This window comes from Hyla sarda, chromosome 8 (genome assembly GCF_029499605.1).
Source record: "Hyla sarda isolate aHylSar1 chromosome 8, aHylSar1.hap1, whole genome shotgun sequence".
Taxonomy (NCBI): domain Eukaryota; kingdom Metazoa; phylum Chordata; class Amphibia; order Anura; family Hylidae; genus Hyla; species Hyla sarda.
The window spans coordinates 133,185,151-133,202,397 of NC_079196.1; the positions used below are offsets into that span (position 1 = coordinate 133,185,151).

Below are 17,247 nucleotides of genomic sequence, written 5' to 3' on the forward strand. Positions count from 1 at the left end.
TAGCACTAGCTATCCAAGATCTTCGGTTTAAATTTCTGAATTTATCTTTTAATCTTAGGGATTGTGAAGGCCTAGTGTCTACTCATGCTGCTGCCAACTCCTGGCTGTGCCATTCAGCCAATATAAGGTCTCTTCATGCTGCCAACACCTCCACACTGTGTCATTCAGCCACTATATGGTCTCCTCATTCTGATGCCACCTCAAGGCTCTGTCATTGTGCCGCTCTGCGGCAGTGATTCTTAAAGCGATGCCGGTAATCTGCGTGTTATTCTGAATAACAGTATTATTTCACTACCCCAGCACAGTTCATATGCGTGTAAGAACACAGCAAAGTGTTCTATACTCCTATTGAGGCTCTCTGTAGTCCAGAAATAGACGTTTTTAATATAGATTCGCTGTGAATAAATTCGGATCGAAACACATTTTTTGGAAAAATTTGGCGAATCGGCTTTATCGAATTTTTGAAAAGTTCGCTCTTCTCTAATATATACCACCTATAAGGAGATGTTTCTGCAACTTTATGTGTTGCAAGTCACCCCTAAAGTCATACATGAGGATGGTGTGTCCCCAGCATGCCCTCTCCATACGGTACCTTCTCAGTTTCTGCAACTGTCAGCCACCCCTGTGCAGTTCACTAATTTAGGCGTAGAATGTGCATGGAGCTCTCTCTCATATTTCCCAGCAACCGTTTAGGGCCACATATGAGTAATTACTGTAGTCAGGAGAAATTGTGTAAGCTTTTTTTCCATTTAATAATCAAATTAATAGCTTATACCTCAAGGGCCTAAACATCCAAGCTGAATAATGATATGGGTGGAAATATTACAATACATAAAAAACAGCATCAATATGAAAAGTTGCATTAATATAAAAATGTAATAAAATAAAATATAGGCAATACACATAACTAGGGATGCACCGATATATCGGCGGCCGATACATATCGGCCGAAAATAGCTATTTCGGGGAAATGCCGAAAAAAAAACAAAAATGTGCCGATAATGACCCACCTCCCCTGCCCGCCCACAGCTCAAGTTACAAACACTGCCAGTGCCCAACAATCTGAAGCCCCCGCCACTTGCTGTCACTCTGCCAAGACCGCACTCAGACTGACCTTCTGTGCGAGCGGTGAAAATTCTCCCGTACAGTGCAGGTATAGATGGCCACATTGAAAATGAAGGAGGGAGTGGGGGATCGGCACAGCTAAATACCTTCAGGCCCGCCCCGCACAATCCATTTATTTCCCGTGCTTACAATCAGCTCCCGGCGGCATAATCTTGCGGCCAGCAGCTGTCTTTTAACTCCGCTCCCCCACCCCATTGCCAAGACCATCCAGACTCACCATCTCCCGCTGGCCGATCCGCTCTGGGGCCGCTCCGGGGCCTCTGCAAGCTCCGCTTCCCGTATGCCATTTACGAAATAGAAAAACCTGCCCTGGCTATTTCAAAATGCAATAGCCAATCACAGGTTGGCTTTTGGACCCGCCCTCTGCCTGCTGAAGGAGTAAGTTCTCCTTCAGGTCCGCTACTCTGCAGATAGTGGGCGGGTCCAATAGCCAACCTGTGATCGGCTATTGCATTTTGAAATAGCCAATAGCAGGTTTGCTATTGTTTTCAATTACTGCAGTACGATCTTAAGGGCGTATCCATACGCCCGTGATAATTTCTGTCCCCGCCGCGCGCCGGGCGGGGACCGGACTGGGGTGACTGCTGATATCTATCAGCAGGCACCCCACGCAAATGCCCAGGGGGGGTCACCAGACCCCCCCATGTCGGCGATCGACGCAAATGAATTCACACTTGCGATTTGCGCCGATTACGGGTCATTACGGGTCTATGGTGACCCGCTGACCCGGAATATAAGGGGGATCGCGGGTGTCTAAGACACCCAGGATCCCCCTGAAGAGATAGGAGAGAGGTGGCAGGGGTGCCACCCCTCCTATCCCTGCTATTGCTAGACGCGACCACCAATAGCAGATCGGGGGCGGGAGGGTTAACTTTCGTTTTCCCCGGTCTGCCCACCCATAATAGGCGGGGAAGGACGGGGAAAACGAAGAGGAGCGGCGCCGAAGATCCACTTACCCGTCCAGAGCAGCGGAGCGATGGTGATCAGGGGGCGGCGTGCAGCAGAAGAGGATCCTGGATCCGATGGAAGCCGACGGAAGTTCCCTAGCAATATCTAGAGGGCTATAGTCTGAGACCAGTATAGTGGTTTCTAGACTGTAGACCTCCAGATGTTGCAAAACTACAACTCCCAGCATGCCCGGACAGCCGCTGGCTGTCCAGGCATGCTGGAATTTGTAGTTTTGCAACTGCTGGAGGTTTACAGTTTAGAGACCACTGCACATTGATCTCTACACTGCCCTCTAGATCAGTGGTCTCCAACCTGCGGACCTCCAGATGTTGCAAAACTACAACTCGCCTGGACAGCCAACGGCACGATCTTTCAGTACATGCTGGGAGTTGTAGTTTTGAAACTGCTGGAGCTTTACCCCCCCCCCCCCATGTGATCGTACAGGGTACATTCACACGTGCAGGTTTACAGTAAGTTTCCTGCATCATGTATGAGCTGCGGCAAATTTTTCGCCGCAGCGCAAATTCCTAGCGGGGAACTAACTGTAAACCTCCGCCAGTGTGAATGTACCCTAAAAACACTACACTAACACCTAATAAAGAGTAAAACACTACATATACACCCCCTTACACTGCCCCCCCCCCCCCCCCCCCCAATAAAAGTGAAAACATATTGTACGGCAGTGTTTCCAAAACAGAGCCTTCAGCTGTTGCAAAACAACAACTCCCCGCATTTCCGGACAGCCACTGACTGTCCAGGCATGCTGGGAGTTTAGCAACAGCTGGAGGCACCCTGTTTGGGAATCACTTGTGTAGAATACCCCTATTTCCACCCCTATGCAATTCCTAATTTAGTCCTCAAATGCGCATGGCGCTCTCTCACTTGGAGCCCTGTCATATTTCAAGGAAACAGTTTAGGGCCACATATGGGGTATTTCCGTACTCGGGAGAAATTGCTCTACAAATTTTGGGGGCTTTTTCTCCTTTTACCCCTTATGAAAAAGAAAAGTTGGGGCTACACCAGCCTGTTAGTGTAAAAAAAAAATAAAAAAATTACACTAACATGCTGGTGTTGCCCTTTACCTTTTATTTTCACAAGAGGTAAAAGGAAAAAAAGACCCTCAAAATTTGTAACGCAATTTCTCCTGAGTACAGAAATACCCCATATGTGGGCGTAAAATGCTCTGTGGGCGCACAACAAGGCTCAGGAGTGAGAGTGCACTAGTATGTACATTTGAGACCTAAATGGGTGATTTTACAGTGGTTCTGACATAAACCCAAAAAAATAAATACCTACATTTTGGAAACGACACCCCTCATGGAACGTAACAAGGGGTATAGTGAACTTTAACACTCCACAGGTGTTAAAGCAGATAGCATTTTCTTCTATAATGTGCCTCAGCTGCCTACCCTAACTGCAAGCACCTGATGCCCAGGCATGTTCAGATTCGTGTTTACTCCACTTATGATGTTAAGTTCTACAGTTGATGCTTTTAAATTTTTAGACACCCCTGAGGAAGTCACAAACGGTGACGGAACGCGTGGGGCTTTAGGGGTCCCGTCCCGCTTTCTACCATTTCGGCTCCTTTGTTCTGTGGTTGCTGTGCACTGGTGATATGCATTTATATATCTTCTCTTTGTACATCGTGTATTCCTTTTTCATTTGATGTTAGGATTATTTATTCAGTGACATAGTTTGATGCTGCATGTGTATTATCTCATTAGTTAGCACCACTGCCTGAGCCATTGTATTGCATTACAGAGGGACGGGACTTTGGTGAGAAGGGGGTTCATGGCCCCTCTCCCATGTTGTAGAGGTTGCTCGATTTAGAGCCTTTTAACTGATTTTAGCCCTTTCTGTCTTTTTTTGCATCTTTATATGATACTTAATAAAATAAAATATGTTACCTATATGAATATTGATCCTGTGGTGTGCACTCTTTACAGTAAATCCTTACCCTTGTATAGAAAGTTCTTTGCTTACTGAGTAGTAGCACCCACTGTATGATTTGGTGAGCCCCCCTATTTTTGTACTAGCTTTTAAATTTTTTTCCAGATTTCACTCTGTCTTCTGTTTATCCCTGTGCTACCCAGGAAAGGTCAATCATGTCAGCGGTGTGGAAATATTTCACAATTTCGGAAAAAGACATAAAATTTGCAATCTGCAATATTTGTTCAGCAGAAATTTCAAAAGGAGGTGCAGTGGCAAGGCACTTTTCCACAACCGGATTGATATATCATCTGAAAGCACGTCATCCAAATCAGCATGCAGAATACAGCCAAGCAACAAAACTTAAAACCCCAACTAGCACAACACCATCTATTGCCACAGCATTTGAGAGAGTTAAAAAATTTGCCAACGATAGTGCCAAAGCACAAGACATTACAGAAAAACTTATCGAATTTATTGCCTTAGATGATCAGCCATTTTCTGTTGTGGAGGACATTGGGTTTCGCAGGCTTCTTGGACATATTGAGCCACGTTACACACTGCCAAGCAGACGCTATCTTGCTGAAACCTGTCTACCGAAAATGTTTGACCGTATTGCAAAACACATTCATGAGCTGATGTCCACAGACATTCCAGCCATAAGTTTTACCACCGACATTTGGAGCTCAGACGTGAGCCCAACCAGCCTGCTTAGTTTAACAGCGCAGTGGATAGACACAGATTTTAATCTGAAAAATATCTTGCTTCACGCACAAAAGTTTGTTGGGTCACACACTGCAGCAGCAATATCAGAAACATTAGAAACCATGCTTGAAACTTGGCACATTGATAAATCTAAAGTTCATCTGATTGTTCGAGATAATGCACGGAACATGGTAAAAGCAATGGAGAATAGTGGAATCCAGAGTATACCATGCATGGCACACACGCTGCAGTTAGCTGTGAATGAGGGAGTGCTGAGTCAGCGGAGCATATCAGAAATAACAGCAACAGGGAGGAAAATTGTAGGTCACTTTAAGCATTCAATACTTGCTTATTCCAGATTACAAGACGTGCAAGTACAGTTTGGAATGCCACCCACACGACTGCAGCAAGATGTAGCCACTCGCTTAAACAGCACATACTACATGTTGGAAAGTCTAATTGACCTAAAGAGAGTCTTGGCTGCATACATGTCCGATCACGAACTGCCAGTAACATTGAGTTCACATCAATGGATGCTAATGGAAAACATTGTTTCTCTTCTTGCTCCATTTGAACAGTTAACCAAGGAAATAAGTTCAAGTAATGCATCTGTTGCTGAAGTTATTACTTTGATTACAGCACTGAAGCGTCTGCTAGCAAAAGAGGCGCAAACTGATGATGGTGTAAAAACAGCTAAAAAAAACCTTATTGCAGGCTGTTAACACACGATTTGAAGACATTGAGTGCAACCCTCTGTACTCAATTGCAACAGTACTAGATCCCAGATTTAAAGATCACTATTTTGATGTGGAGAAAAAGCAGCGTGCAATTGAAATTATACAGGCACAATTGGAGGTGATGAAAACATCTGGTGAAGCAGACCCAACATGCAGCACAGAGGTACCGGAGAAACGGTCTCGTACAAGTGACAAGGAGCCCACTCCCTCACTTTCTGACATGTTTGATGAAATCCTACAGGAAATTACCCCAATCCACAGCAGTGACCCATCAAGTGCAGCTACACAACAGCTGGAGATTTATCTATCCGAACAACCTATTGCCAGAAGTAGCAATCCCCTTGACTACTGGTGCATGAACAAGAACCGATTTCCATTCCTTGCACTGATTGCACGCAGATATTAATCTGCCCCAAGCACCAGCACAGAGAGTGAGAGACTGTTCAGTGCTGCATCCCACATTCTCGATGAGAAGAGAAACCGTCTCTCTTCCCAGAAAGTTGAACTACTTTTGTTCTTGAAGAGAAATATGCCACTTTTACTGAAGTAAAAAAACGCATTCCAATTTGCTAATTATTTGCATTAAAATTATTATGCAGCCAGCCATGTTACTTCAGGCTACATGTGTTGTTTACAATTTAATGTTGATTTCAGTTCTTTATTACTATTTTGCACTATGATGTTTTCTTAAACTAGTTTATAACTTAATGAGACAGCTGTCTCATTTTAAAACAAAATTGAATAAAACCACTTTTTTTTTGGCTTCTACTTACCAGCCACTGGTCTTTTCCCCCACATCTTAGTCACATTCCAAGGAATGCAAAAAGGCAGCACCCCCCTGATACAAGGAGATTACTCTCTGATGGTTCTTTTGGGATTCCAATTTCCCTAAAATGCGACCAAGATAAAGGTGTACCCAGTAGTTGGTAAATATAAGCATAAAAATTAAGGATTTATTTTGGTTTTAAAAATGAGACCGCTTTCTCATTCAGTTATTAAACTACTGAATGAGACAATTGTTTCAGTTGATGTTTTGAAGGTATGCATGTCCCTTTAAAGTGGAATAAATAGTAAATACAATGGTATTTTGCTCTTTTACACTGAAACAAATTAAAATCTAGAGCTGCTGTTTGAATTTATTAGTGGATTTGTTGTTACTGTTTTGCAACAATAGTTTTATATATTAATATATATGTATTTGTGTCCAATTTTGGGGTGCTATTTCAAATAAAAGTTATTTATATTGACTTGGAGCTTTTTAATTCTGGTTATTTTAAATCAATGAAGCTAATTAAAATGTCTCATGTAATACATACGATTATAAAGAAACATACAATTAAAAAGAAAAGTCATTTTCGGTTTCGGCCGGACATTTTTTTTTATTTCGGTTTCGTTTCGGTTCTGAAATTTCCATTTCGGTGCACCTCTACACATAACAAGGCACTTGTGGATATCCCCACTGGGCCCTAGTGGGGTATGAGATGGATTGAACTGCTAAAAGAATATAGTCCGATAATCCGGAATATGCAAATACAGTCCGTTGGTCCGGTACCTATATAAAAGATTACACTTAATGAGATTACACTTAATGATATTACACTTAATGAACATGGAACAGAGGCAATATCCAGGTAAATAGTATGATGTATTATGCACACAATATTAGTTAGGTTTCTCACCACCTAGGCCACCTGGTTCTCATTGGTGTGGACCGATTGGTAGCGGCTATGGAGTCCTCTCCCGTAAGTCCTCAGATGGTGGTAAGCGATCTCACGCTGGACTCGCAACCCCAATGGCAGTGGGGTGCGACGCGATGTTCCGTGCAACAGACTGCAGCCGCTATCCAGCTGTTTGCTGATGGTGGAATGCCGACACTCTGGCATGAGTGACAGTGAGCACTGGAGTGTGGAGATCTGGACTGCAGGTGATGGTTAGGTGAGATGCCACCAAGCAGGGCGGAAAAAGGCTGGATTAACCCCTCAAATGCTGAGACTTTCACAGTTAGGTACGGACACTCATAGATGCATATTAACAAGGAGTGTGAACAGTGTCGAAACCTAGACGCGTTTTGGGGTGCTGGGAATTGTAGTCCTCCGACCCCTTCCTCAGTAGATCAATGTGTTTTTTTTCCATTTAACCTGCTTATTTAAGTGAAAACTTGGTAACTACACCAGCAGATTAGTGTAAAAAAAAAGTGCTCTCAGTCGCACCACAGAGCTCAGGAGTGAGAGAGTATAATGTACATTTGAGGCCAAATTTTGTGATTTGCACTGCAATGTAGCTTCTGACATAAAAGCTAAAACAAAAACACCCATATGTGACCCGGATTTCAAAAAACTACACCCCACAAGGAATGTAACAAGGGGTGCAGTGAGCATTTGGACCCCAAAGGGGATTCCAACATTTTTGAAACAGGGGGCCATGAAAAAATAAATAAATAAATCAAAAATTTATGCTAACGTGCTAATGTAGCCGTAAATTTTTATTTTTCCCAAGACGTAAAAGGAGAAAAAGCCCACCCCCTCAAATTTGTAACATAATTTCTCCTGACTAATCAAATACCCCATATGTGGCCCAACAGGGCTCCGTACGGAGAGATCTCCATGTGCATTTGAGGCCTAAATTGGTTATTTGTACTGAAATGGATGGTAGATGCATAGTAGTGTTGAGTGAGCCGATCGTGACAAACCTGGATTCATCCCGAACTTTTTTTTTTGTACGGTGCGGTTCCCGCGAACCTGTAAAAGTATAAAATGTACCCAGAGGAAGCGGGAGGAGCAGGGGGTGGTGGCATTACGTCAGGTGGCCAGAATATTACATGATAACCCCAGGAGACAGCAAAGGGAGTTGGAGGTTTTACACAGTCATAAGGGCTCACACTCTTTTCCGTACTTAGTCTGAGGGAAGAGAGAGAGAGGGACAGACAGACAAGACAGATAGAGAGAAATAGGGATAGAAATTATACAGAAATAGGGAAACATTTTAAACTGTGTGTGTGTGTTAAAGAACAGGAGTCATACGTTTTATCCTGAAGCCAGAATCCTGCAGTGCACAAATTCTATAGATGCTATACAAAGTTCCACAACAAAGAAGTGATCATTTGTACCACAAACCCAGCAAGCTTTTTTAAAGGCTCACCCAAAAGGGAAAACAGAACAAGCACTGAACTGGGCAAAGTTGTGCTGGGGTAGAGCTTCATGATAGCAATAGATATACAAAGTGCCATAAACATAGCATTAGTGCCTTTACTCACATTTACAACGTTTAATCGCCAAACCAGAATACCAACAGGTTGTAACATAGCAGCAAACTAAAAAGCGGGTGCATCATTACAATGCATCAGCTTTATAAAGTCATTGTATGTTTAGTTTTCTGGTTCAAGTAATCCGCATTATATCTTCCTAGTTATTACATAGCATCAAAGTAAAAAGGGCATTCATTTGACAAGGATTTGCCATGTGAATACAATTATCATGAATAAGAGTGTTTTCAACAAACACCTATTACATCTTACTAGTTGTGCCATAGCATCAAAGTACACAGGGCATGCATTTGACACAAATTTGCCCTGTGAATACAATTATGGTGAATGTTATTAGGTTAATCAAACTCTCCATTATATTTTCATGTTTGGGACATAGCTGCACACTAAAGAGTCTGAATTCCACGTTGCAATAGCTTTCTCAAGTGAATGTACGTTCACAGTTTTCTGTCTTAAACAAACTTTCATTATACCTACCTGGTTGTAAGAAAATTAACCTCCAAACCTTCCTCCTAAACAATTTTTGGTAAAGGAAATGTCGTACAGGGTAGAGGACAGAAGACCCCTGCCATGTGGTCTGGCAGTAAGAATGTTGGTACCAGTACCAGCACCAGTGTAGTAGGAGCAGCCGCGTCAACAGTTCTCACTGCCTGCCAGAGACAATTTGGTTTCAGCAGATGATCCGGCTGTTCTGGACTACATGAGTATTTAGGAGGGGGCAGATGACTCTGACAATATGACAATGAGGGACCTCTCAGTGAATTTCTCTGTGTCATGTGGCTTTTTAGTCTGCCAAGCGATGATGATGGCACTGATTTCTTCAGGCGTTCAAAAAATTATCCCTTTTTGGGATTGGCAACACATCCCTGTTTGGGAGTATTAAAAGAATTGGCATTCTGTCATTAGCCAGCGAACAGCAGGAGGTGGTGGACTGGTGTTTCTCGTAGTAGTCAGCATACAGCAGGGGTTGTCATAGGGTGGTTTAATCAGTGGCATCTGGTACTGGAGGTTTAAATTCCTCACTTATCCATGCCGGGTTCATTTTGGTGAATGTCAGTTTTTCCACGCTGTTGGCTGATACTCCCGTTCGTTTTGGGGTGATGATGCCGCCTGTTGTGCTGAACACTCTCTCCCAAGTAACACCAGAGGGTGGACAAGACAGAACACCCAGGCAAACTGGGTAAGTTTTGGCCAATGGTCTAATCTGGTGATCCAGAAGTCCATGGGGTCTGGGATCATGGTGACTGTCAGAGAATGGGCACTGCTGAGGTAAGCCTCAACCTGTTTAAGTGGTGGTTCACTGGTGGAGATGCTGTTAGACTTCATGGTTGACTATGCTGGGGGGAAGCAAGGAGCCCAAGAAGAGGATTGGCATGGCTGATAAATGTCGTGTTGAAGATGTTGACGATGATGTCATGTTGGACAGGATGTGAGAACCAGTTGAGGAGGAGCTGAAGGATAGTAGCAGTGTCAGCGAAGAGAGCATAGCCGGGGTCGAAGAAGATGACCTGTGAATTGTAACCAGTTCTGCTTGTGTTACACTCGACCACTAATTCTACCTCGGCAACATACTCCATATCTTGACTCTCCTCCTCACACAATTCCTCCATGTGGCTAGTGCTAACCTCATGGAGGGTTGCACTTGCCACAAGGAGGAGTTGTGTGAGGAGGAGAATCAAGCTATGGAGTGTGTTGCCGAGGTGGAATCAATGGTCGAGCGTAAAACAAGCAGAACTGGTTACATTTCACAGGTCTTCTTCCCCGATGCCCCTGCTACTGATTCGGATTTTATCAACTACCTTGTAACTTACTACTTGGCCAAATCAGAACACCAAAGTAAATTAAATGGAGCCATGTCCATTTCAAATCCTTCTGCCCCTTTATTACACTGTTCCCTTGCTAATATCACCTCTGTATTTAGCATAAGTTCCCACACCCTGCTAGGGGGAAGGTATGCCTTTCTTGAAAAGTTTGTTTGTTCAGAGGCTTTTTTCCCTTGACCAATAGCTTTAAACTCATCTTTGACGCCCCTTGGGACTACTATAACATCAATATACACAAAGGGATCAAGACTCCCAACAGGGGCTGCACATTTACTTCTAGAGTGTGGTTTGTGTTCCTTTGTAGGTTCGGTAATGGTGTGTATGGGCAGACGTGTCTTGGTTAATGTGTATGGGCAGACGTATCTTGGCTAAAGTGTATTCTCCAGTTCAATTCCCTTCTAATCCGATTCTAAGCTTCATATCCCCAAGTATCCCATACTTTACGATAGTTACCATTTACTCATCCCACTAGCTAGGCTTATCTTTTCTATAATCTTACGCCAAGTATTCCTTTTCTTTATAAAATTATCACTCACGGAAATACTTATTTCACCCTGCTATTTGTTCATGTTCACCACTGATTCTCTGCATACAATGTCACATCCTAACAATCCGTTGTGAGTATATTTGCCTCTGGAACAACAATGGTTATTTACAGACATAGATTTAACAGTTATCAGAGAATATATCTTAGATACATCTATACGAGATCATCATATGAAAGCGACTCTTTCCTCACTTATTTCCTGACACACCCTCATAGGTTTTAAGGAAATGGGTGACAATTACAGAATCTGAACTAGGCACAATTTTATAAAAGGTTCTTAATTGTATTCTTTACTGTATATATGGTTAGGGATCAGAACAATCAGACAAGGACATACTGATATTGGCCCACCCCAAGCAGTTGGATGAAGTCTACTCATAGTCTCTGAAACAGGTAAGATGATTATGGAGTGTGTTGGTCAGGTACCTTTATTGTTTTACATAGGTCATAACAGATGTAAATGATGACGTCTGTACAAACCTTCTTTCTGCATTGTTGAATCCTGAGGCAACCCAATGTACGGACATTACTACACACATAACTCGCCTCTGCTTAGTGTATGGGGTCATATGTGTTACCATGGGGTACAAGACTGCTGGCACATTCAGTTTCTTACCGACTCTCCAGATGCCGTCTTTGCCCTGTACCACCTCTTTCTTCTTCCATTGGTCTCTCTCAGCATGCATAGCTGGTTCCTGCAAGAGACTTAACCGGAAAAAATCCACATTGCCCATCCACCTGTACACTTTGTACCATAACTGTGGGGGAACAGGGGCACTGCAGCCTTGGCAGCCTCCTTCACCATTCAGTCCCCTTGGCTTCGGGGGCTGTCTCCTTCATGTTGGTTTGATCTTTACGATGGCCACCTTCTCTGGTCACTCTCGGACTTTGAACCCCCGAATTACACACTACAGATTGGTTTGCCCAAGGATTGAAGAAAATGTTCACTCCAATAGGCCCATACTTATGGGTGGTAATTAAAGGGGTGCTCCGGTGCTTAGACATCACGGAGGTGTGACGTCACACACCGTCGGCCCTGTGGTCGCCGGTAATCAGACCCGGAGCGAACATGCTCCGGGGACTCATTACAAACGGGGTGCTGCGTGCAAGATCACGGGGGTCCCCAGCGGTGGGACTCCCGCGATCAGGCATCTTATCCCCTATCCTTTGGCTAGGGGATTAGATGTCTAAGCACCGGAGTACCCCTTTAAAGTGTACCCGTACTCATTGTGTTATCCCTTCAGATATCTTGCACATCTCAGTGAATACCTCCAACTCTACTTCTCTGAACCACCAGCTCAGATCGAGTGGTTTATTGTAGTAGAACTTCATTCTGCGTGTGGTCACCATATATCCTGTCTTATGTATTACATCTTTACATTACTTGGAACAAGCTTACACTTATAGCTCAGCATCAACCATGGATTCTCTGGTATCCTCTCATGGCTCTTGAATTTTTAAACCTTATAAGTTTAAGACAATCAGCATCTTCGTGTTACACTAAATTATCATTATAGAGTTATCGACTCAAAATTGATGTTATTCACATAAATGCAGTGTAGAATGTATATCACATTGTGTATGCAGGTACTATAAACACATTCAAGTTTAAACAGTAGATACGTAGTTTTTTCAATTTAATGTGACTGTGTTTCAGTAGACCAAGGCTGTTCTATCAATCTTCCTATAAGCCTCGCCTTTCTCCTCCCACTCCTCTATGTCACTGGTCACCACCCCTTTGAGTCTGGCCTTTTGTCCTCCCCCCCCCCCCCGGTTTGGTCATTTCTCAATCAATAGAAAAACCAAAGTATTGGTGCTGTATGTCTATCAACCAAAATATGCAAAGCCAATTATAGACTAAAATTTTACCTTTATTGGATTCAGTATAAAAAAAAACTGGGGTTACAATTGTCAAAAACCACACAAATTATAATTGCTCCTAATGTGAATAGTACCAACAAAAAATATTTATAAATACGGATTATAAGTATCACACCTGGCTATCACTGATCCTGTCCCCCTGGCTCAGGAGATGACAATTTGGGGACAACAGGTAGGGCAGCTTTAGGGAGCCTGTAACACCCTACGGTATCCCTATACTAGATACCTGCCCTCGGTGGAATTTAACGTCCTGAAAAGGACGGCCCTGCTCTGGAACCTAGCCTGATCTTGCTAGATGTCTCTGGATGAACTAGCTCACTTACTAGTGTTATATACTGCCTCTCTCATTCCTCAATCACCATCGAACGTCTCGGTGTCTGCCTGGATTCCTGTGTTACTTTACAAGGAGACATACAATACACATGCAACATGTACAATACACATGCAACAATACCAACATTTACAAATACTCAACGTAACACACAGGGCCCACATTCTCACCAAAAACAAACTGTAAAAGAATAAAATTATACATAGCTCTTTCAAAAATTGGGAAAAAATCATCTTCAATGCACATTATTTATAATCTATAAACCATTTGCTGGTTTTAAATGCTTAAGGTAGTATTCATTAATTAAATAGTGATCGCTTTTTAATTTATTTTACGTTTTGTTTTATTTTCCTTGGCCAAATTTCTTCTCTGGTTACTCCTATAATATAATCAAACTTTAATTGCATTTCCTTATACATTTAATTTTTTTTTTCATCCATCTTGCACACCTGTGAAAACAAAACTTTTTAAGAAATTAATAAAATATCATCAAATAGGTTCAATTAATACCCCGCGGATTGTCTTTTGTTCTTTACCAATTTAAAAAAAAGATTCATAACGACATAAACACTTACATAAACAGCTTCACCAGAAAACATTCATTGGTCATACTCCATGTATTCCAAATTCATTTACAGGGGTTGTGCGCTGCCCTGCCTTTCGGAGCTCTGCTCGCAGCGTCCGGAAGTTCATTACTCCGAACACTGTGTGCGGGCTTCCATGTTCGCAGCCGCCACCTCGTGACGTCATGCCTGCCCCCTCAACCAAAGTCTATGGGAAGAGGGAGCGACCGCTGTCACGCCCCCTTCCCATAGACTTTGGTTGAGGGGGCAGGCGTGATGTAACGAGGGGCCGGACGTGACGTCACCAGGGAGCGGCCGCGAACACGGAAGCCCGCACACAGCATTCGGAGTAATGAACTTCCGGACGCTGCGAGCGGAGCTCCGAAAGGGCAGGGCAGCGCACAACCCCTTTAATCTACATCATACATACTTCACTATACTAGGGGTGCTAAGATGGCTGCCGGGGGTTGAGGTGGGAATAATTGGGTGAGCCAATATGGCTGTGTGGGGAGGAGCTTCACTTCTGGGGGGTGGTAACATGGCTGCCCCCCATACGGAGCAAGCATGGGGCAGAGACTAGCAGCCTATGTCATGGCTATCTCCAGAAAGATATGTGGAGAAAGAAAGCAGCACTTCGGATGTAGATATGTACAGGTGCCTCCCGTTGTTGATCTGGGTCAGAGATCCAAACTTGATATAGAAAGTAGAAACAGCGGCACTCCAGGTAGGTGAAGAAAGTGGTGTCTTTATTCACTCAAAACGTGCGACGTTTCGGCCGGCTCACCCAGCCATTATCAAGCAACAAAATGGGGAATAAGGAGGGTATTTAAAGGTCATGCAGGACCACCCACAAATTAACATAATTGACATGTAAACAAAACATGAGGTATATAATGAAAACAGCGATCCTGGTGATATACAGGTGCTACAGTGAACACAGACATCAAGGGCAGCAGTGTGCTGCGCATTATATGTACATGTGTAAAATAATAGTGTATATAGTGTATATACAAGCAAGGAAGTGAAAAAAGTTAATGTGCATCAGTGGGCGGAGGCCTCCGTCACTCACCCGGCAGCCGGCGTAGGTAGGAGGCCTCCGCCCACTGATGCCCACTGATGCACATGGACTTTTTTGACTTCCTTGCCTGTATATACACTATATACACTATTATTTTACACATGTACATATAATGAGCAGCACACTGCTGCCCTTGATGTCTGTTCACTGTAGCACCTGTATATCACCACGATCGCTGTTTTCATTATATACCTCATGTTTTGTTTACATGTCAATTATGTTAATTTGTGGGTGGTCCTGCGTGACCTTTAAAACCCTCCTTATCCACCATTTTCTTGCTTGATAATGGCTGGGTGAGCCGGCCGAAACGTTGCAGGTTTTGAGTGAATAAAGACACCAATTTCTTCACCTACCTGGAGTGCCACTGTTTCTACTTTCTATATCTTCAGAAAGAGAGAGCGAGAGAGAGCATGAGATGAATAAAGATAAAATCTTAACATTATCTGGGGTTGTGATTTTAGGGTGCAGTTGATGTGTGCCACACCTGTAACAAATATCACTCCATAAGGGATTCTTAGCTCTCCCCCCCCCCCCCCCACATACCTTCATTTCCCTCACTCAATCTCCATTTTCCATTCATGGTATCCCACACCCTAAAACAAAGGCTCTCTTCATTGAATATATGATATTTCTCACTATCCTATCAATAGTTTATAAAAAAAATGTATGTCTGTACATCGGTGTTAATTTCATTACCTAAATATTTTCTTCATGCTTTCAGACAACAACAACTTCTGCCTACTGGGGGTACAAGGGATTTTCCCAGCAATAACAGATTAGTTGAATTTTTTTAAAGGTATCTCCTAAAGTACAGGAGGGTTTGAGAGGGTTTTAGTTGTGCAACAGCTGGAGGCCCATGAAAATGTCCTACAGGGAAGGGGGGCTGTGGGCTCTAGATGAGAAGCTGGGGGCCATAGGGCTGCAGTTGTAATCTGATCTCACTGATAGAGTTGCTGACAGGAAAGGGGAACTGTATAGAGTTGTACTAGAGTAAGGGAAAAATAAATGAAGTTTTGATGGAAAATGTGATGAGTTCAGAATGGAATGGAGGAATTATAGATATTAAGGCAGTTGCAAGTTTGAAATATATTGATGGTTGATGGACAAGAGTATTCATATATATAACAATGTTATATATAGTCATATACAACAGTGTAATTCTTGAGAACAATTGTGGTTTGACTTAGTTATACTGTAGTCATCAGATGGTAGGACCTTTTCATGGGCCTCCAGCTGTTGCACAACTAAAACCCTCTCAAACCCTCCTGTACTTTAGGAGATATCTTTATCTGCGCCCCCCCTCCCCCCCGGTCCAAGACCCCTATCTATTTACGACTCTGTCCTAAACATCCCGATGATGCTTACTTATGACATTCTCTGTCCTAAACATCCCGATGCTTACTACGACAATGTACTCCGCAACTCAACTCCACAAGGAACAGTCCCAATTCCACTTATTCACGCACATTTCATACACACTCGGGCAATAGGTAGTTACTTTATGACATGTACAAGGTTCATGTCACTTGGCGAGATTGCCTGTCTCTGGTTCATCACAAACCAGTCAACTAAGGCCCCTTTAACACTATAAAATTCATCCGTTAAAAGATACGTTATAAACATCCATTAGAAAAGTCTTAATAACAGATGCTAAATGTCCGTTACAAAATCTCATTCAAGTCTATGGGATTTTTTGATTATCCGTTATGGCCCGTTCTAGCCCGTCATGAATAGCGGACGTTATTTGTTACGGAAGAAAATGACACATGCACTAATTTTCCGTCACAAGAAACGGGTAAATTAACGGCAGTTATTTTTAACATTGAAGTCTATGGCAAACAGATGAGCCTTTATGTCATCCGTTTTCACCTCGTTTATAATATCCGTTATTATTTCTGAGCATGCTTAGAAGAGGTGACATCAGCAGACTCCTGCTGTGCTGAGGGACTACTACTACTCCCATCATGGAACAGACTTGATTCCATGATGGGAGTAGTAATTCTCTGGCTGCAGGAGTATGCAGAAAGCTGTGGAGGCTACATTAGTGTTTGTACTACTACCCCCATCATGGAACAGAATCTGTTCCAAGATGGGGGTTGTTGTACAGGGGCTGAGGGATTGCACTGGGTTTCACTTCTGTGATCAGAAGTTATTAGGCAGGGGAGCTGGCGGCAGGCTCCGCAACCCTGCGATGTATGGAGTGTTTTAACTTTCATTTTTAAATCCCCCCCCCCGTGGGGAGCCCTGAGTGGCCAGTACCGAGGAGCCAATCAGGGCTCCCAGCAGGAGATTTAAAAATGAACATTGTGAGTAGCAGG

At 43.2% G+C, this 17,247-nt stretch overlaps 1 protein-coding gene across 3 annotated transcripts in view; it reads left to right on the plus strand.

Moving 5' to 3' along the window:
• Window positions 1–17,247, plus strand: part of LOC130284872 (glutaminase kidney isoform, mitochondrial-like) — a 1,293,621-nt gene that overhangs the window by 641,321 nt on the left and 635,053 nt on the right. For 2 of the 3 annotated variants that reach the window (XM_056535754.1, XM_056535755.1), the window contains exon 8: window positions 4,167–6,667. The exons of the other annotated variant lie outside the window; for it this stretch is intronic. In XM_056535754.1, coding sequence (XP_056391729.1) covers window positions 4,167–5,429 — 1,263 coding nt within the window. In that variant the 3' untranslated portion in view covers window positions 5,430–6,667. Of the gene's footprint in view, window positions 1–4,166; window positions 6,668–17,247 lie in introns of those variants that run through there. 3 annotated transcript variants of the gene reach the window in all.